The 21,962-nt window shown below is 39.7% G+C and overlaps 1 protein-coding gene across 1 annotated transcript in view; it reads right to left on the reverse strand.

Annotated features, from left to right (window-relative positions):
- Positions 1-21,962, reverse strand: part of ADAMTS6 (ADAM metallopeptidase with thrombospondin type 1 motif 6) — a 316,147-nt gene that overhangs the window by 77,405 nt on the left and 216,780 nt on the right. Inside the window, exons 15-18 of the mRNA XM_074952624.1 lie at positions 15,249-15,351; positions 9,499-9,632; positions 6,432-6,555; positions 5,974-6,054 (exon numbers count right to left, since the gene is read on the reverse strand). Of these exons, the coding sequence (XP_074808725.1) occupies positions 5,974-6,054; positions 6,432-6,555; positions 9,499-9,632; positions 15,249-15,351 (442 nt within the window). The remainder of the gene's footprint in view (positions 1-5,973; positions 6,055-6,431; positions 6,556-9,498; positions 9,633-15,248; positions 15,352-21,962) is intronic.

Genomic DNA, 21,962 nt, shown 5'->3' on the forward strand with positions numbered 1-21,962 from the left:
AAAAAGAAAAGGAGGACTTGTGGCACCTTAGAGACTAACCAATTTATTTGAGCATGAGCTTTCGTGAGCTACAGCTCACTTCATCGGATGCATACTGTGGAAATTGCAGAAGACATTATATACACAGACACCATGGAACAATACCTCCTCCCACCCCACTCTCCTGCTGGTAATAGCTTATCTAAAGTGATCATCAAGTTGGGCCATTTCCAGCACAAATACAGGTTTTCTCACCCTCCGCCCCCCCACAGACAAACTCACTCTCTTGCTGGTAATAGCCCATCCAAAGTGACCACTCTCTTCACAATGTGTATGATAATCAAGGTGGGCCATTTCCTGCAGAAATCCAGGTTCTCTCACCCCCTCACCCCCCTCCAAAAACCACACACACAAACTCACTCTCCTGCTGGTAATAGCCTATCCAAAGTGACCGCTCTCCTTACAACCTGCATGAAAATCAAGGTGGGCCATTTCCAGCACAAATACAGGTTTTCTCACTCCCCCACCCCCATACACACACAAACTCACTCTCCTGCTGGTAATAGCTCATCCAAAGTGACCACTCTCCCTACAATGTGCATGATAATCAAGGTGGGCCATTTCCAGCACAAATACAGGTTTTCTCACTGCCCCCCCCCCACACACACACAAACTCACTCTCCTGCTGGCAATAGCTCATCCAAACTGACCACTCTCCCCACAATGTGCATGACAATCAAGGTGGGCCACTTCCAGCATAAAGCCAAGTTTAACCAGAACGTCTGGGGGGGGGGGGGAACAAGGGGAAATAGGCTACCTTGCATAATGACTTAGCCACTCCCAGTCTCTATTTAAGCCTAAATTAATAGTATCCAATTTGCAAATGAATTCCAATTCAGCAGTTTCTCGCTGGACTCTGGATTTGAAGTTTTTTTGTTGTAAGATAGCGACCTTCATGTCTCTGATTGCGTGACCAGAGAGATTGAAGTGTTCTCCGACTGGTTTATGAATGTTATAATTCTTGACATCTGATTTGTATCCATTTATTCTTTTACGTAGAGACTGTCCAGTTTGACCAATGTACATGGCAGAGGGGCATTGCTGGCACATGATGGCATATATCACAGTGGTGGATGTGCAGGTGAACGAGCCTCTGATAGTGTGGCTGATGTTGTTAGGCCCTGTGATGGTGTCCCCTGAATAGATATGTGGGCACAGTTGGCAACGGGCTTTGTTGCAAGGATAGGTTCCTGGGTTAGTGGTTCTGTTGTGTGGTATGTGGTTGTTGGTGAGTATTCGCTTCAGGTTGGGGGGTTGTCTGTAGGCAAGGACTGGCCTGTCTCCCAAGATTTGTGAGAGTGTTGGGTCATCCTTCAGGATAGGTTGTAGATCCTTAATAATGCGTTGGAGGGGTTTTAGTTGGGGGCTGAAGGTGACGGCTAGTGGCGTTCTGTTATTTTCTTTGTTAGGCCTGTCCTGTAGTAGGTGACTTCTGGGAACTCTTCTGGCTCTATCAATCTGTTTCTTCACTTCCGCAGGTGGGTATTGTAGTTGTAAGAATGCTTGATAGAGATCTTGTAGGTGTTTGTCTCTGTCTGAGGGGTTGGAGCAAATGCGGTTGTATCACAGAGCTTGGCTGTAGACGATGGATCGTGTGGTGTGGTCAGGGTGAAAGCTGGAGGCATGTAGGTAGGAATAGCGGTCAGCAGGTTTCCGGTATAGGATGGTGTTTATGTGACCATTGTTTATTAGCACTGTAGTGTCCAGGAAGTGGATCTCTTGTGTGGACTGGACCAGGCTGAGTTTGATGGTGGGATGGAAATTGTTGAAATCATGGTGGAATTCCTCAAGGGCTTCTTTTCCATGGGTCCAGCTGATGAAGATGTCATCAATATAGCGCAAGTAGAGTAGGGGCGTTAGGGGACTAGAGCTGAGGAAGCGTTGTTCTAAATCAGCCATAAAATGTTGGCATACTGTGGGGCCATGCGGGTACCCATTGCAGTGCCGCTGATCTGAAGGTATACATTGTCCCCAAATGTAAAATAGTTATGGGTAAGGACAAAGTCACAAAGTTCAGCCACCAGGTTAGCCGTGACATTATCGGGGATAGTGTTCTTGACGGCTTGTAGTCCATCTTTGTGTGGAATGTTGGTGTAGAGGGCTTCTACATCCATTGTGGCCAGGATGGTGTTATCAGGAAGATCACCGATGGATTGTAGTTTCCTCAGGAAGTCAGTGGTATCTCGAAGGTAGCTGGGAGTGCTGGTAGCGTAGGGCCTGAGGAGGGAGTCTACATAGCCAGACAATCCTGCTGTCAGGGTGCCAATGCCTGAGATGATGGGGCGCCCAGGATTTCCAGGTTTATGGATCTTGGGTAGTAGATAGAATATCCCAGGTCGGGGTTCCAGGGGTGTGTCTGTGCGGATTTGATCTTGTGCTTTTTCAGGAAGTTTCTTGAGCAAATGCTGTAGTTGCTTTTGGTAACTCTCAGTGGGATCATAGGGTAATGGCTTGTAGAAAGTGGTGTTGGAGAGCTGCCGAGCAGCCTCTTGTTCATATTCCGACCTATTCATGATGACAACAGCACCTCCTTTGTCAGCCTTTTTGATTATGATGTCAGAGTTGTTTCTGAGGCTGTGGATGGCATTGTGTTCCGCACGGCTGAGGTTATGGGGCAAGTGATGCTGCTTTTCCACAATTTCAGCCCGTGCATGTCGGCGGAAGCACTCTATGTAGAAGTCCAGTCTGCTGTTTCGACCTTCAGGAGGAGTCCACCTAGAATCCTTCTTTTTGTAATGTTGGTCGGGAGGCCTCTGTGGATTAGTATGTTGTTCAGAGGTATTTTGGAAATATTCCTTGAGTCGGAGACATCGAAAATAGGATTCTAGGTCACCACAGAACTGTATCATGTTCGTGGGGGTGGAGGGGCAGAAGGAGAGGCCCCGAGATAGGACAGCTGCTCTCAGCCCAGCAGGAGAGTGAGTTTGTGTGGGGGGGGGGGGCGGTGAGAAAACCTGGATTTGTGCTGGAAATGGCCCACCTTGATTATTATGCACATTGTGGGGAGAGTGGTCAGTTTGGATGAGCTATTGCCAGCAGGAGAGTGAGTTTGTGTGTGTGGGGGGGGGGCAGTGAGAAAACCTGTATTTGTGCTGGAAATGGCCCACCTTGATTATCATGCACATTGTAGGGAGAGTGGTCACTTTGGATGAGCTATTACCAGCAGGAGAGTGAGTTTGTGTGTGTATGGGGGTGGGGGAGTGAGAAAACCTGTATTTGTGCTGGAAATGGCCCACCTTGATTTTCATGCAGGTTGTAAGGAGAGCGGTCACTTTGGATAGGCTATTACCAGCAGGAGAGTGAGTTTGTGTGTGTGGTTTTTGGAGGGGGGTGAGGGGGTGAGAGAACCTGGATTTCTGCAGGAAATGGCCCACCTTGATTATCATACACATTGTGAAGAGAGTGGTCACTTTGGATGGGCTATTACCAGCAAGAGAGTGAGTTTGTCTGTGGGGGGGCGGAGGGTGAGAAAACCTGTATTTGTGCTGGAAATGGCCCAACTTGATGATCACTTTAGATAAGCTATTACCAGCAGGAGAGTGGGGTGGGAGGAGGTATTGTTCCATGGTGTCTGTGTATATAATGTCTTCTGCAATTTCCACAGTATGCATCCGATGAAGTGAGCTGTAGCTCACGAAAGCTCATGCTCAAATAAATTGGTTAGTCTCTAAGGTGCCACAAGTCCTCCTTTTCTTTTTGCAAATACAGACTAACACGGCTGTTACTCTGAAACCTGAATATAAATCTCACTCTAGTGACTTCATTAAAGTTACTCTGAAATTACACATGTAACTGAGAGAAGAATTTGGTCCTCAAACTTTCACTCTTCTAGGGTTCCTGGGTTTACTCCTGACTATATGTGATGGGGCACTGATACCAGGGAAACATGTATGTGAAAAGAGAGTGATATGTAGCAGGAAGGGATGGATGGTGGTGTGTCACCAGGAAAGGGACCAAAGTCTCCTCACAAACTTCCATTAATTCCCAAACTGTGCTGAACCACCATCAAACTCATCAGGTAGAGGAGAGAACAAGCCATGCTATTGTACAATACTAGAGGAAGGGAGCAGGGCTTCTTGCTAGTTATCTATTTTGAGTAAGTGTATGAAAAATTATTAGACTAAAGCTTGGTATTAGAATATTGGTCAGAATTTGGCCTCAGCAGAAACTAAATTTCCAGAATCCTAATTTTTATCCACTCTAACTTCAAAAAATCCAATCAGGTTAAATTAACAAGACAGGACATTTAAACATGAAAACATTTAAAACTACTGCACAAACATCAAAGAACTAAAATAAACCTCTCTGCAAACTATTTTATATGGATTTTTTTTATTTGTTTAAAAAAATAAAACCAGAAAGCTTTCTCCTAACAGATTTTAAAACAGCTTTGTCAATAAAAATAAATATATTTTTCCATATAATTTTCCCATTGTTGCATATGAGACAATTTTTTTCAAAAGGGATGAGGTTCTGTGCAATTTTGCATTTGCAAAATGAATTGCAGTAGCTAAGAAAACTAGTTTCCCTTCTGTCAGATATGTACCCTCAATCATGGAGTTAGAGATGCAAGAACCTGGTTTGTACTCAATTGTAATTGCAGTAACATGAGTGCAGATTTTACAGGTACAAAGCTGACCCTTTGAAAATGTGGTTCTTAATATGAAACGGCTGTGACAGGATATCCTGTGACCTTCATTCCTCTGCTTGAAATATGCAGCGTTGTTGTTGCCATGTCGGTCCAACGATATTAGAGAGACAAAGTGGGTGAGGTAATATCTTTTATTGGACCAACTTCTGTTGGTGAGAGAGACAAACTTTCGAGCTTACACAGAGCTCTGCTTCAGGCAGAAGAAGCTTGACACCTTGTCTCTCTCAGCAACCAAAGCTGGTCCAATAAAAGATATTAACTCATCCACCCTGTCTCTCTGCTTGAAATGTCAGTTATAAGCTATAGATGCTACTTCACCAGCAACACAACTTTTTGGTGGGGGAGGGAGGAGAAAGGAGGGAGAGTAGTATAATAAGTGTAATAAGCATTCCTCATTGCTAGGGCTAAGTATGTAACTCTTCCTCCTAAAAGGGAGGAGGCTGACAATCCTGCTGAATTACAGGGGTAGAGGGAAGCAGACATCCAATACTAGCACTACAGCAAATAACTATGGGTGGGGTTAATTTATCTAGGAGGTTAGCTACCTTCCACACTCCCATCTAGCACACATCACAGACAGTTCTTCACAAGCATTTGCACTGCTAGATATTTGCATTCCTGTGGCTAAGGGACAACAAAGCAGCCTAATCAGCGGACCTGCAGCTTCTAGGACATAACAGCTTCTAGGACTGTCAGTTCATTAGAACAACTAACTCATCAGTTTCTTTTGACTGAGAAATGTGTTGCCTTGTATGTTTGTGAACTGACTGTTACGTAAACCAGGTTAGGGAAACATCTAGCCATGCTTGCTCTTTTGTCCTTATGAAGCCTGTTCTTACTCCATGGATCAGGTTGGCACTTGTTTGACCCCAAGATCAGAAGAGTACAAGGCAGGTTTAAAGCCACCTTTAAAGGGAGGAAGGATGTAGCCTGGAATTTGGGACTTGAATTCAATTTCCTGCTCTACCACAGGCTTCCTGTGTGACCTTGGGCAAGTCATTTTAGCTTCTCTGTGCCTCAGTTTCCTCATCTGTAAAATGGAGATAATAGTCTTTCCCCACCTCACAGGAATGTTGTAAAGTTAAGTACATTACAGATTGTGGGGTAATCAGATACTATGGTTATGGGGGCATGTAAGTACCTAAAATTGATGGATAATATTATGTCCCCTGGTCCTGTACCCAGCAAAGCTTAGCCAGACCATTGAATCTGCTCCAGTATCTTCAAAACACTTTATAAATATTACTAGTTAATTAAGCTCTTGTGTTTAAACCAGCTCTTACCAATGTAGTTCTTTGACATAGCCACTTCTTTTACTTCTATGTGAACAGAACCTCTTGGAATTTGAATCACTTCCATGTAGCCTAAAAGGTAAAGGTAAACCTTATTTATTATTATTACCTGGATGAAACTAGAAATTAATAAATTATGCTTTCGATTCAAATGTACCTGAACATTGCCTTTCATGCCAGAGAACAGAGAACTCTTTAAATCTCAGAGACAAATGTGAAAAACAATAGCAAGAATTTAACATGCAGCCATGAGTTTCTCCTTTCTACATATTAACAAAGTTCTTCATAAAATGTTTCAGAATTCACTGATTAATTTATACATTGGCTGTGAAATACTAATATATTTTCTTCCATGTTTTGAACTTTCAGTTAGGTTCCATGTGGGTACAACAGTCCACCTTCATACAGTGAATCACAGGATAGGGAGTGATCTGTATCTGCACACTTACCTCCTCTGGGCAATGAATCATTGAAGAAACCTTCAATGGCTTCACATGTGCTACCATCTCCTCCACACACACGGCATCTGTCTTCCTTTGCATCAGATCCCAAAATATTATCACAACCCACATGCTGAGAACAGATAAGGATAGAACAAATATTACTTCAGGCAGGAGGCTTCTTGGATCATTACCTGAAAATACTAAATATTTTCTCAAGAGATTTCTTCCTAAGTATCTGCGATTTAGTTCTCTCTTTGCCTACCTCACTTTGAGTGGCCCATATCATAAGAGTATTTTCACTTACCAGAAAAGGAGACTCAGAAATCAGAGATGATGCAAATTTAGTTTATAGATAATAAATAATTTGTACTCCTATAATGTTTTTCATAGGAGAATGTCACAGTATTTTACAAACATTAATGTACTACACCTTAACACAATTATTATTTAATATCTAGACAGTGACCCCAAATGTTCTAATTTTCCTCTACCTTTGGTTTCTCTAACAAAACACTGTTTTCTGTGTGTCCCTTGAATGGTTGCTTAAAAATAAGTTTTGTGGTGTTTTTGTTTCTATAAACCTTTATACCTTCACAGATCATCTTCTCACGTCCCGCAGAAAAGTAATACAGCTAAATTTGTGACATCACAATTATTTTGATAACAACAAACTCATATAAAAGCTTATAGATGTGAGTTCACTGCACACTCAAGCAGAATGAAAGACTGAGCTGGATGCAGAGAGAGCTTCTGTATAATCTGGACTTGATTCTCTCCTGCATCCAAGCTCCAGCATTAGTTACACAAAAATACATTTATCCCACATTACCACCTGGAAATAAAATGCCAAGAAAACAGCAGCTGATAGGATTGGAAGAACTGCTGTGAGGAGTCAGGAAGAGAAGCGAGCTATTAAAATGTACAGGTGGTATGATATGTAGAGGGGATATCTATGCATGATTTAAGGATTCACCTCAGCCAGAGAATGGGAGAAAATATATGCTGGGAAGGATAGAACAACTTAATAACAGAGGACAAACTGAACAGGAGGAAAACTGCAGCTTTACACTTCTTCAGATGATTATATAATACAAAGAAGAATCAAATGATCTCCAAAACAGAACATAAGGCAGCCACATGAACATACTGGCAAAAATATGATTTTCTACCATCTTGTTTATAAATAATACAGATATGATCACAGAAGTTAAAGTTTAAAAATGTTTTCACTCCTAGGTAAATGAATACAATCATATAAATTTTGACTTTCTTACTGATTACAAAAAGTAAAACAGAGATCTGACTAACCTGTGTTTCCTTATGTCGTCCTCTACTGAGAATAAATCTAATCTCCATTTCTGCTCATTTACTAAATAATACCTTAACTGTACGAAAATGCAAACCTCCTAGTTTTAATTTATATTTTTCTTACAATTGTGTGAACGATTTTACTTCAGTTTTATCAAATACATTGCCTTGTATTTTAATCCTGATGGGGCCCATTTTTGTGGAATTACGTGTAATATCTGGCATAGTCAATTTTAAAATAATCATCAAAAGTATTAGCTGTTTTCTAGCAGCGTCACATATTTTTAGCATACTAAAATAGTATTTATTGTGATTTTTTTTGTCTGATCTGTGATTTGGTTTGCTAACACATGGCAAATCTTTGGTGCTAATTGTGTCACCTTTCTTAGTTAGAAACAATTTGATCTCATCATCTTTGATTCAATCATAAAAAAATCTGTAGGCCTTGGTTCCACAAAGCACTTAAGACTGCACTTAACTTTAAGCATGTGAGTAGTCACAAAGAAGTCAGGGTTTTTTTAAGTCAATAGCACTACTCGTATGCTTAAAATTAAGCATGTGCTTAAGTGTTTCGCTGAACTGAGGTTTTATTGGAATGAATAGCAGGGGCATCATTTGCAATCTGGGCCCCCACAGATTTTTCATAGGTCTATATGCTCCATTAGGTCTTTCATTTTTTGCCTGCACTTCAGATTTTGCAGGATATAATATCATTGTATAACATTCTATATTCTGACATAACTTTGCCCCTCCCCCCAATTTTTTCTGAAATGGCACCCCTGATGAATAGTAGTATAACCATAAATGTGGAAGTTACATGATATTTAAGAAAGAAAGCACTAACTGCCACATTTATGGTTATACTACTTTTCATTCCAAAAAGGCCTCAGTTCAGCAAAGAATTTAAGCACATGCTTTTCATCAACTGGTCCTCCAACAGACACCAGAGATTAGGAGAAGCCAAAAGAGACTAAATAAAGGATTCTAATTTAGTCTTGCAATAGCATGGTTTGCCCCTTAGGGGTTGGAGGCCTAGGGCCAGCAAACACTAATTAATGAATGAACTGCATCAGCCCATCTGTGCTGTGTTACCAGTCTTGATGGGGCCTGATGGAGGACAGCTGATTCCCCTCTAAAGGGCAGCAGAAAGGTATAGGGAGGATGGAAATGTTAGGAAGCTATGGTAGATACTGCAGAGAAAGAGGAAAGACTCCTGAAAGGATAATCCTCAGACCAGGGGAGTTGTATCCCAGCTAGGAGGACTGCTAGAGCAAGAGGAAGTCAGAGCCTGGAGGCTGAGCTGCAGTCAGGAAAAGTCTGGGAATAGTAGCTGAAGTGTAACCCAGCTCTGGGAATAAGGGCTGGGGGGCTCCCCACCTAAAGGGAGAGAGATATGGAATGTTTTAAATAATGTGGACTGCAGTTCTTAAGGGGCCTTGAAGAGGGGGAAACAGAGGCAGGATGTGTCAGAATGACCTCTGGCCATAAGGGGGTGCTCTGGAGGTGACTGCCCTGATTATAAGACTGCGGCAATTTCTAATGAAAGCTTATTGCAACTCATAGTAATTTGCCTCATATCTGCAGTCTTCCTTTCCCTTGTCTCAGGCTCCCTGCTTATGTAAGAAATTAACTTTTACTGTCAACAATCCTTTTTTATCTAGTATAAAAAAAATACTGTAACTAAAATGCTATACAAAATTACTGCTGATAAATACTAGACAATAGGAAGTAATCCCTAAATGTAGTGTTTATTAAAACATGCAACCTTGCATTCTCCATTGATACAGATATCCAGCGAATCAGCATTGCACTGAGTTCCATCTATTACTGCAGGGGCACGTTCAGTGTAAAAATTGTAACCTTCAGCCAAGCAGTTTAATGCACATGGTTTAACCCCTCCTAAACAAGCAAAACAAAGAAAAAATTAATGGACAGTTCCTGAAAAGGTCAGAACCAATTTTAAAAGCATATGCAAAATCAGACTGGAAATGTATAGTCTCTTCTCCCATCTGAATACAGACAGATTTATAAGTTTTCTTTAATCCTTCCAAGTAACTTCTCTATTTGAGTCTTTCTCTCTAAAAAGATTACTTCAGCTTATAGCAAAACAGCCTACAGGTGAGTTAAGGTGAAAGAGTCTTTAATGATAAAACCACCCTAATGCCTGCTGAACAACTGAAAATACATAAAGATGTTCTTTAAAAAGCACTAACAGTAGCATAGCAATGGTTACTGTACTTTCAAGTTTTGAAATATAGTAAAGTTCACAATATGCCTAAAAAAATTAACAATGTTTTGAGATGTAGGGCCTGAATTTAAAGTGAGTTTAACCTGCCTTCCCTTTTCTCGACTGTTTATAATTCCGCTGGCTCAATTTTTTCAAGAGGATATTTAGATGTCTAGTAATTGGATGTCTAGGTGCTCCTCATTTAATCAGCAAATAACTGCCAGGAGGGCCTGATTTTTACAAGCACTTCTGAGAGGTGCAAAATGCCCTCAGCAACCACTGACGATACTGGGAGATAAGGATCATCATTATTTGTAAGCACAAACTGTGAGCACAAAAAGACCTAATTTTTAAAAATCAGGCCATAGAAACTATCTCACACACAGCACCAAAAAGGATCCCTAACAATTATATAACAACAAGGCACTAAACACAGCTCTTGAGCACAGCTTTCCAGATTGTGGAGAGTGGGCAATGAAGAAAATATACAGCAAAGATTTCCATTTTATTTCACTATTGCTAGCTAGCATGGAATAGCAATAATATTAATTAGGTCACTTTTCCTTTGTTTTTTATGATAGGATAATGAACAGAAATATCCTGCTTAGCAGTTTTAAGGCTTACATTCAAAATGTCCTAAACAGGACATAGCTTTCAGTATATTTTTAGGTTAATGGATAGCACTCCTAATTAGGGCTGTCAATTAATCAGATAACCTCATGCAATTAACTCAAAATTTATCACGATTTAAAAAAATAATCACGATTAATTGCAGTTTTAATTGCACTGTTAAACAATAATAGAATAGCAATTAATATTTATTATAAATATTTTGGATGTTTTTCTACATTTTCAAATAATTGATTTCAATTATAACACACAAAGTGTACAGTGCTTACTTTATATTTTTTATTACAAATATTTGCACTGTAAAATGATAAACAAAAGAAATAGTATTTTTCGATTCACCTCATACAAGTACTGAAGTGCAATCTCTTTATCGTGAAAGTGCAACTTACAAACGTAGAATTTTTTTTTGTTACATAACTGCACTGAAACAAAACAAGGTAAAACTTTAGAGCCTACAAGTCTACTCAGTCCTACTTCTTGTTTAGCCAATTGCTAAGACAAACAAGTTCTATTTACATTTGCTGGAGGTAATGCTGCCTGCTTCTTATTTACAATGTCACTTGAAACTGAGAACAGGCATTCGCATGGCACTTTTGTAGCCGGCGTTGCAAGGTATTTACATGCCAGGTATGCTAAAACATTTCTATGCCCCTTCCATGGTTCGGCCACCACGCCAGAAGACATGCTTCCATGCTGATGATGCTCGTTTTAAAAAAATAATGCGTTAATTAAACTTGTGACTGAATTTGGGAGAGAATTCTATGTCTCTGGCTCTGTGTTTTACCTGCCTTCTGCCATATATTTCTTGTTTTATAGCAGTCATGGATGATGACCCAGCATATGTTCTTGGTTTTAAGAACACTTTCACTGTAGATTTTAAAAAAACAAAAGTAACAGTGTGAGATTTCTAAAGATAGTTACAGCATTCAACCCAAGGTTTAAAAATCTGAAGTGCCTTCCAAAATCCGAGAGGGATGAGGTGTGGAGTGTGCTTTCAGAAGTCTTAGAAGAGCAACACGCTGATGCAGAAACTACAGAACCCAAACCACCAAAAAAGAAAATCAACCTTCTGGTGATGGCATCTGACTTAGATGATGAAAATGCACAGTCATTGATCCGCACTGCTTCGGATCATTATCGAGCAGAACCCGTCATCAGCATGGACACGTCCTCTGGAGTGGTAGTTGAAGCATGAAGGGACATATGAATCTTTAATGCATCTGGCACATAAATATCTTGTGACACTAGCTACAACAGCGCCATGCGAATGCCTATTCTCACATTCAGGTGACATGAATTAGAAGCGGGCAGCATTATCTTCTGCAAATGTAAACAAACCTGTTTTGTCTGAGGGATTGGCTGAACAAAAAGTAGGCCTGAGTAGACTTGTGAGCGCTAAAGTTTTACATTGTTTTGTTTTTGAGTGCAGTTTTTTTTGTACATAATTCTACATTTGTAAGTTCAGCTTTCATGATCAAGAGGTTGCACTACAGTACTTGTATGAGGTGAATTGAAATACTATTTCTTTTGTTTCTTTTATACAGTGCAAATATTTGTAGTAAAAAAATAAAGTGAGCACTGTACACTTTGTATTCTGTGTTGTAATTGAAATAAATATATTTGAAAATGTAGAAAACATCCAAAAATATTTAAATGGTATTCTTATTAACAGCATGATTAATCGCGATTAATTTTTGTTTATCACTTGACAGCCGTACTCCAACTGATTATCAGTTGAAGAGGTATTGAAACAGTTGGCAAATGAGACAGACTGGAAAAGTGGTAAATAAAGAAAAGAACAGGTCACTAAGACAGAGAGAACCGGATTACTTAGTACTCTGGGCACAAGCAGACAATATGCCTTTCAAAATGGCTAAATGTAAAGTCACAGTTAAGAACCAAGATTGTAGGCTCTATTATGGGGGGACTCTATTTTGGAAAGCAGTGACCTGAAAAAGACTTGGGGGGTGGGTAATATAACACGCTTGGCACTGGTGTGACTGCAACTAGAATTCTGTGTCCAGTTGTGGTGCCCACAATACAAGGATATTAAAAAATAGGGGAGGCTTCAGAGAATGACTAACAGATTGGAATACATTCCTTGATAGAGCTAAATAAATTGAGCTTCTTAACTCTGTCTCTACAAAGAGAAGGTTAAAGGGTGATTTGACCAGTATATAAGTACTTACCTAGGAAACAAAAATGTGATAAGAGGGCTCTTTAATCTAGTGGACAAGAACCAGTGGCTGGAAGCTCAAGCTGGACACATTTAGACTAGAAATAAGGTGACATTTTTTTAACAGTGAGGGTAATTAAACAGCGGAGCAATTTACTGAGGGTTATGGTGTGTTCTTAATCTCTAGAAATTTTTAAATCAAGATTGTATATTTTTCTACAAAGACATACCCTAGTTCAAATGAGAATTAATTCAGGGAAGTTTTATGGCCAACATTATCCAGGAGACAAGACTAGATGATCACAGTGGTCCCACCTGCCTTTATAATCTGAGTAGGATTATAGGAAAAGACAGACAATTAACTTCCTAGACAGGGAAGTTCTGCTGAAGATTTGCTATTTAAACTTGAGATCAAATAGAAAAATATTGTTTAACCAGACATTCTGGTTTTTTGGTTTTTTTTTTTTTTAAAAACCCACCTCCTGTATAAAGGAAGACTGAATCAGCTACAAGATAAAACCAAAATCTGCACCCTGCCCTAATCCTGTCATTCAGTGTTTGTTTCAAGTATGGGCAAAGCTACATCATCATGCCTATAAGATGACGAAAATGTAGAAGCAGAAAAAACATATTATACATGCTTAAGCTTGAAAAAAATTAAATCCAATTCTTAACGTGACAATTGTATCACATTCTTTAAAGCCAGCAAGGATTTTCACTAGATAGTTAAGGCATTATTAAGGGTATATAATAGTCAAAGCTGAAATCAAATAATGTTTATACATTATCATAACTCCAGAATATAACATCATGAATATACTGCCTGTATCCTAATTGAGTGAAATTCTCCTCTAAGCCATGCCAATGTAATCTGGAGTAACTGAGAACAGAATTTTTATAAAGCAAATCCTTAGACAAGATCTCTGTCCCTTAGAGTCAACAATGGAGGGCCAGATCTTGTGTCACTTTAGTAGCCAAAATGATTGCAAAGCTAGCTAAACTGTTGAAAGCATAAAGTTGGCGGGGCAGGGCGGAGGGTGGTGACTGGATGAAGGAGGTAGGTCAGGGAGTTACTGGCAATCAAACAGAAATTGAAGCAGGCCAGATGTTGCTCTAATCTGTGCCAGAGCTTCACCGGCCCAAGGATAGCTTCAAGATTAGGGACAGGAAGTGTGGGAAAGTCGGCATAAAGTAAGGACCTCTCTTTACTGACAACTAGCCCTATATCTAAATCAAAAGACCATCCTTCTCCATCTCTGCTTTTCTTCTAAGGAGCAAAAAAGAGGAAAAGAAAGAAACGGTGGGACAGATCCCTGACTATGGCTGAAGAACAAACAGCACAAGTCAGGAGAGAAGAAGATGCAAAGCTCATCTTTGCATTCTGCCAGTCATGGGGCCACTCTGTGCAGGGCTAGTCCCATGAAGTAAATTAGAGCAGCTGAGTACTTCTTTAACTTATGTCAGTTGCTAACTGCCACAAGAAGCTGAAACTGCAGAGTAGAGGCATCCATGATTGTGTTTCTACTGCAACAGTTAACATGTAAAGCAGTGTAGGTACCACAGCTCACTGCTCTGAATTTGGTTTTAGTAATAGCATCAGCTCTTAAGGCTCAGAGATACACACTTAGAGGCTTGAAATTAGGTCTTGGGATGTAAAAAATATATTATTTATATATATCTTCAGTTTAGCTTTGAGTAATCCTGGCATTCTCCCAATGCAATTAGTGTAATTTATTTGCAAATTAGTCTATTAATTTATCTATATTACATTCTGTAGCATCCACAACTCCCAATCAGGATTGAGGCCCAGTGTACCAGATCCTGTACAAACACATAGGAAGAGACATTCCTTGTCCTAAAGAGCTTAGCTTTTGTCTGCTTTGATCTTTTAGTTTGTAGGGGAAAGGCATACAATATACAAGCTAACTGATCAGCGTGATGATAGGCACGTAGCTGGCATAAACTAAATCTAACTAATCTGTCCCAAAGTGGAAAAAAATATCTGGCACAAATAGCTATGCTGAGCACAGTACAGATGCTCAGGGGAACAAAGCTGTCCTTTCCCACACAATGGCAGCTGTTGTAGCTCAATGGCTCTTATGTACGCGCACACCATCCAGGATGGTGGAGTTCCAGGTAGGGGAACTCTATTGGGACTTTCATACTGTACACCTCAGTACAGTGTCCAAGTGTAGTAGTGGATCACCCACCCATGTCCCGTATCTGCATACTACTGCTAAGGGAGTTGATGGGGAAAGGCTTTACATTATGAAGTGGTGCATTTTTCTTGCATAGCACCCCCTGTCACACATTCAATATGTCAACACCCCAATATGGCCCTTCCATTGATATGCCCTTTAGTGAATTTTGTATTTTTAATTAATGGGTCAACAGATGGCTACTGAAAAATCAAAGTTCAAGATTAGTCAACTGAGTGTTTTCAGAGATGTCACATTTATATCTCTGCCAAGCTACACATTACCTCCAGTGTAGGGCTTCCAGTTATAATACTTTCCCCGGAAGGGCATATTGTCGAAGTCTGCACACTGTTTTTCTCGAAAATCACGGGACCCTGAAGGACACGGCTAAAGTAAAATTAAAATAAAAATGTATTAGACATTAACATTAATATAAAAAGGACATGGTTATACTACTTACAAATAAAATGGTCCTAAACTACATTATGTTAGCTCACTGCTTTATTTTGTGGCTCTGATTCTGACACTTGCTTTATTGTTTTACAACTGGTATTCAGAATGAAGTGTCTATTTTGTAATCTTAGGCAGGCACGAACTAACTTAAACAAAGTTAAGTGTTACAACAGTTTCCGTATAACTTTACACTCAGAATCATGTCACGGTTCACTTTGCAATCAATCCATCAGGTATCTCCTTATAAACACACACAAAAACCAACTGAAGAAACTAAAACACAAAATCTTTTTGGTGACAGATTCAGGCTCAGTTGCCATAGCTGTTCTTAGGTATGCATTTAAGGGATCAAGAAACAGATTTGTAACATCACATTAAACACTCAATTGCAGTTTGAAGACCTACTATTGTTCACTGACTAGCTTTGACAAAAAACATTTTAGGTCTAAGAATGAGACTGGACAAGGTTTAGTCCCAATTCTAAGCACCTTCCAAATTTAAAGAATTTGGAATCACTATTTACATTTAACCTACTAACTCTCACAATCAGTTACTGAGCCCAGACATGTATTAAATAGCTTTCTCATCTAGGGCACTGTTGGTGATTTAGAAGACTGTGTTTTCTCCAAGGAAGAATTACAGGAACAATATAATTCACTGCTATTACTTACACTTTTTTGTCTATGCAACGTTTAGGTTCAAAATAACAAAGTCAACTTATTGCTAACCTCTGAATTTAACATTGCAAGATGATCTTTTCTGAAATCTGTGTAAAACAGTATAGTCTAGGATAATTTATCTTTTGCAATTCTGCAACTACAAGATTTACAAGGTAAGTTAAAACATTTGAAACAGATTAAGAATATTGTCTTTAAGCTAGAACAGAAGAACTTTTTTGACAGAAATTTTTAACTGTTAATAAACATTACTGATTTTTAAGAGCAGCCTCAGAGTTCATTTTTGATATTTTTACTGGTCTACCTGTATTTCTAAGCCAGTTTGTGGTGTTCAGAAATCTGAGATGAATTCATTGTGAAAGGGGTTACATAAACAAGTATGGTAAAACTTACTGCACTATGCAAATATTTACATAATCACCATAACTCTCAGTATATTGTAGTTCAAGTTCCTATCATAGAAAGGCCATAAAATCATGACTTGGAAACTAAGCAAGAAGTTTCCTACAAGTTTAAAAATATTTTTAAGTACAATAAAATACTGAACATGGCACTGCCCTGTAATTTCTGCACTGTTTCCTTTGTAAATTACCCCTCCAACCTCTTCCAATCTTTCCTTTACGAAGATCCCACATCTTTGTTTGCAGCAAGCCTCTGCTATTCACAGAGGCACAACCATCAGGCTACAGCAGTGCCTTCTCTTTGCCCTATGAAACTCCATTCAGCCATTGCTGAGAGTTTAACTGTTAAAATTTGGCACTTGTCTTCTCTAGCTTTCCTCGGGAAAATTCTGGCAGCCTGACAGAATAATAAACAAATATTCTAAGGCTGGGCTCATGCTGCTGCCAGAACAGCAGCAGACACTGTACCGGAGCTGCCAGCGCATTTGTAGTAGTGGGGAGGAGAAAGAGTTGGGCTGAACTCCCCGCATATCAGGACCCAGCACATGCCCCTCTCTGAGGGCAATACATGGAGCAGGAACAGGGCCAGGATCACATCCTGTAAACACCACATCTCCCCAGCCTCAGCAGCTGGACCCAGAAGCTGATTTCCTCACTCTCTGGAGATGCCACATGAAGTCAGATCCCCCAGAACTCCTCAAGAGGTGGGAGAAAGAAAGGTAGGGAGGCCTGACTTCCCCCAACAACTTCCTGGAATCAACACATGGCCCAAGCAGCCTATCCGTCTTCTTTTTTTTTTCTGGGGGTATCACATGGAGGAAGAGCACCTTTAATTCCCAGGACAGGGGAAAGGCCATAGAACTTCCCCTTATGATACTGTCACCTCTGAGGTCACCTCAGTTACAAACCTGAATGACTGGAGTAATTTACTCACATATACTGCCACACTTAAAACCTCTGAGTTGTTCTCCAAATATTGCACTTGGAGAAGGGTATCTGGAGACTTCAGTACAATACAGAGAAGCCCAGAGTCAGTCTTTGATAGTGATGTAATGAAGTCCTGCTCTCTTTGTGTGTTTTCTAGTTTTTGGTACAGCTGCAGTTGTAATGCCTGATTTCTAAAGGAGTAAGAGCTCAATAACATTGACTTCAGGCACTGACATAACAAAGGTGTCAAAGCCACGATATACGCTGAAGACTTTTGCTTTGATGATGCAGACCACTTCAGAGTAAGTGGTAAGAGAGATCTGTTAGGCTTGAAGAGATGAATGGGTCTATTTCAACATGGGAACCTGCTGTCAGTGAATGTAACCAGGTCAAGGGACTCATCTCAGGATCCTGCTTTGAGGCTGAATCCTTTTAAATACTCTTGATAGGTGTCGGCTGAATTTAGAGTCTTTAGGTGCTCGCCTTCAAACTCAATGTTACTGATTGACAATATGACACCTGCATCTTGCTGTACTCTAAAGCACAAGATACAGGGGCACCAGAACAGGAGGGGCCAAGGGGCCATGGTCCTCTCACTTTTTGAAAGGGGCCCTGCCCCTGTCCCTGCCCCTACTCTTCCCCCTGAGGCCCTGCTCCTCCCCCTTCCCCCAGCCAGGACAACAGCTGTAGAGCCACAGACTCTCCACCTCCCCGGGGGGGGGGGGCGCGAGAGCAGCCCCCATCCCGTGTCTCCATCCCCTGAGCTCCCCACAGCTGCCCAGGTTGCTCTTGCTATGGCCGGGCTGCGGCTCCAAGACCCTGTACCCCGGCCCTTTCATCCTGTCCATGATTGCCACAAACAGCTGTGAAAACAAGCAGAACTCTTTGGACCAGTTGAAGGAGAAAGCCAATGCTGTTCTTATGTCCAGAGTGTGCAGCTGCTCCTCATCTTTATTAAAGTGAGGCTTTAGGAAGAACTGTTACATTCCATTTCTCATTACACTTTATAAATGAATTTTTGATTAAAAGTCCTGAGGCTTAGGGAAATATGTATATTTTTATAACAGTTACTGAGATGGTTGGTGATAGGAAATATATTTCTGATTACTGTGTTCTTTCTATCACCTTTTTGTTTCCAGTACTCATTAGCTCTTTTCTGCTGATCTCAATGTTTCTATTAGCAGATGTCTTCTCAATTGAAAAGTCAAATATTGTTCTGAAAGCCTTTAAGGAATATGTCTAGTAGGAGTTGAGTATGCTGATTTCAAAGAATGAAAATGGTCAAAGGAAAGGGCAGAAGCATTACTTCATTTCTGAATGAAAAATGAAGTCTTAAGAAGCTTTTTTTTTGTTTATGGATACTAGGAACTTTAAGGAGTAATACTTTTTTAAATTACTTGAGGAGTAATGAATGCTGATGCTACACAAAATGCCAACAGAAAGGAAAGGGTACAAACAAATTTTTCATATAAATGATGACAGTTTTGTAGACTCTTAATGTTTACATTAATCAAACATTCTTCTCCTTTCAAAAACTGACTAGCAATAAGGTCCATCATAAATCTTGAAACAATTCGCAAGTCTCAGCAATTTTCGATTTTTTTTTAAACCTTAAAGAAATTACTATATAACAAATGGGTAACACTGATTACCAGAATTATAGTTCTAGTGCAATTTAAATTGCTGCAAGCCTGAATGAACTTATATCCTCTCATAGTAATATCATTTGAATAATTCTACTTTCATTTACATTGAAAAACAGAACTGAACTACGACTCTTTCAGGACATAAACTTAAACTGTTTAACATTTTCCCCATCTGAAGATTCCCCTGAAAAATCTTACCGGGTGTAGAGATAAAAGGGGATTCTATTAAAAAATTTTAAATGAGATTGTCAACTTCCAGTTAACATTACAGATCATCACAGTAATAATAATAAAGGGACTGTGCCTTTCCATGCAGATACCAGATTTATATTCTAGATGTACTGAAGACTGTAGTCTGAATAGCAAAGAGTTACTTTATTACACCACATACTTCTGAAGGTGTCAGTGAGAAAAGGTGAGAATTTAATGAAGACTGACTACTTCATCCCATTGATCCCTTAAACTGAGACTTTAATATGGTGAAAAGATGCCACGAAATACAAGATTTGGATATAAAAAGTTTGGTAAAAAAGTATTTATCTGCAAAGAGCAATAAAGATATGTAGACATAAAAGCTTAAAGAATGCCAAACTTTTTACCAGTGGTATTCTAGCCAATGAATATCAGTGGACTGAATTCTAAGATCAAAAGTAAACTGAAGTTGGACCTGAATTTGCATTGTGAAAGAAGTAAAAGACATTAATTCCAGATTTAATATGTAAGTGCAACTGAAGATGTCAGTACAAATGAAATGGCCAGGATACTGAATAAATGAAGAAGTAGGGAAATTAGGACAGAGAAAAAGCAACATAAGTGTAAAAGAATTAAGATAAAGGAAAAAGACTCTGAAGAAAGGTAAGAGAAAGAGAGAGAAGTATAAAAGGAGAAATCAGGAAAGAAGAATATGATCAGAAATATGAGTAAAAAATGGAAAGCAGTAAGGATTTAGAAAAAACCTACATGCAATCCATCTCTGAGTTAGAAAGGGCAGAAAGAATAAAATCAAGAATTAAGCAAAGCAAAAATAGTTATGAGAAGATTATGATGATGAGTCACCAGGGATATTACAGCACCCAGAAGTAAAAAGAGAGAAAGAGGAACAAAAGTCAGTCAGCAAATTCCTCAAAGATACAACAGGCAGATAATAAAGAATGAGTGTAAGAAAGCTGAAAAGCGCTGAATGGCACTGATTTCAAATTAAATGGAGGTGCGGGGAGAATGGGACCAGAGTAGAAAAGAGAGAGGCACAGAGAAGAAGCAAGGGAAAAATCCATGCCACACAATACAATTAAGGCATGTTAAACCATAATACACAGGGGTTAATATAGTGAAATCTGCACAATAGGACACTCTTGTTAGACAAAAAGAAAAGGAGTACTTGTGGCACCTTAGAGACTAACCAATTTATTTGAGCATAAGCTTTCGTGAGCTACAGCTCACTTCATCGGATGCATACTGTGGAAAATACAGAAGATGTTCTTATACATACAAACCATGAAAAAATGGGTGTTTACCACTACAAAAGGTTTTCTCTCCCCCCACCCCACTCTCCTGCTGGTAATAGCTTATCTAAAGTGATCACTCTCCTTACAATGTGTATGACAATTAGTCTTAAGAAATCACCCTAAAATATGCCCAAATGTATTGAGTACATTCCGCTCCACCTTTATTAATGACAACTTCCATTAAGCACTGGATTTTTGTTGGTCTCTCCCAACGTTTACTTAAGACAGGTATTACTATATTTATCTCTCAGCGTAATAAAACGTAATATATATTTCAAAAAGTAATTATATAAATTGTTGTAATCATTCAAACTTGGACTAAAATTTTAGCTACCCTCATAAAATGCCAGTAGTTTTTTTCTCTAAAACTAAAATTCAAAAAAGGACAGGAAATTAGTATTAGATATGTGCTTTGTACACTGTTAAGTCCAGCACTAAAAGATTATCTGGGCATTTATGTGTCAGCTCCTACAGGTCTTGAATGCAGGCCCAAGGGGGCCCTGAATTATCACACTCCCATCCTACACCCAGCAGCTCACAGATGGCATGTGGGAGTAGGTCCATGAAGCCCAACTGCCCTAAAAACACTACTCTCTGATTGGGAGAGCCCCAAGGTTCTTGGCTGGGTTGTAGCCCCTATTTAAGCCAGAGGAGGAAAAGGAATTTGTCTGTAAAACTTGAGCTTCACCCTGCCATAGACTGCTGGTCTGGCATTTACCTGTTCCTGCTATATGATCCTGATCTCCTGGTATCCTGACTCTGGGTAACTGCATCCTGGTTCCTGTCTTCTGGTTTCATCACCCAATCCTGACCTCCAGGTATTCTCATTCTTGGTAACTGGCTCTTGATCCCTGCCCTCTAGTTTGTCTCTTGAGTCTGATCTCCTGGCATGCTAACCCAGCCTGATAGTTAGCAATTGGCTCCTGGCCCCTCAGCCTGTGCCTGATGCTAACCCTTAGGCCAGGCTGTCCATGACCCTGCCCTGACACTATTGCACATGGATTCATTAGAACACCAAGTGCAGGGAAAACAGAGATCAATAAATATAAATGAGAAGTTATGAAGTGCAGAGAATTGATAAGGGAATCTAAAAGTATCAGGGGAAAATCCATGGGTGGTAGCACTTATGACATTAAAGAGTTTTTAAATAACATACTAGGAACAAAAGAAATTGTAGCAATTGGATAGGCTCATTGCTAGATGGAGGTAGTAAAATTATTAATAATGATGATGTAGAAAGGGAAGAAGTGTTCAAATATTCAATAAATATTTTTGTTCTGTATTTGGAAAGAGGCAGGATACTTACTCATATTACATGAGGATGATGAAATACATTCAAGTCCACTAGTAACTAAGGAGCATGTTAAACATCTTCTGGGGATAAAAAAT

The sequence above is a fragment of the Natator depressus genome, chromosome 5 (genome assembly GCF_965152275.1).
Source record: "Natator depressus isolate rNatDep1 chromosome 5, rNatDep2.hap1, whole genome shotgun sequence".
Lineage (NCBI taxonomy): Eukaryota > Metazoa > Chordata > Testudines > Cheloniidae > Natator > Natator depressus.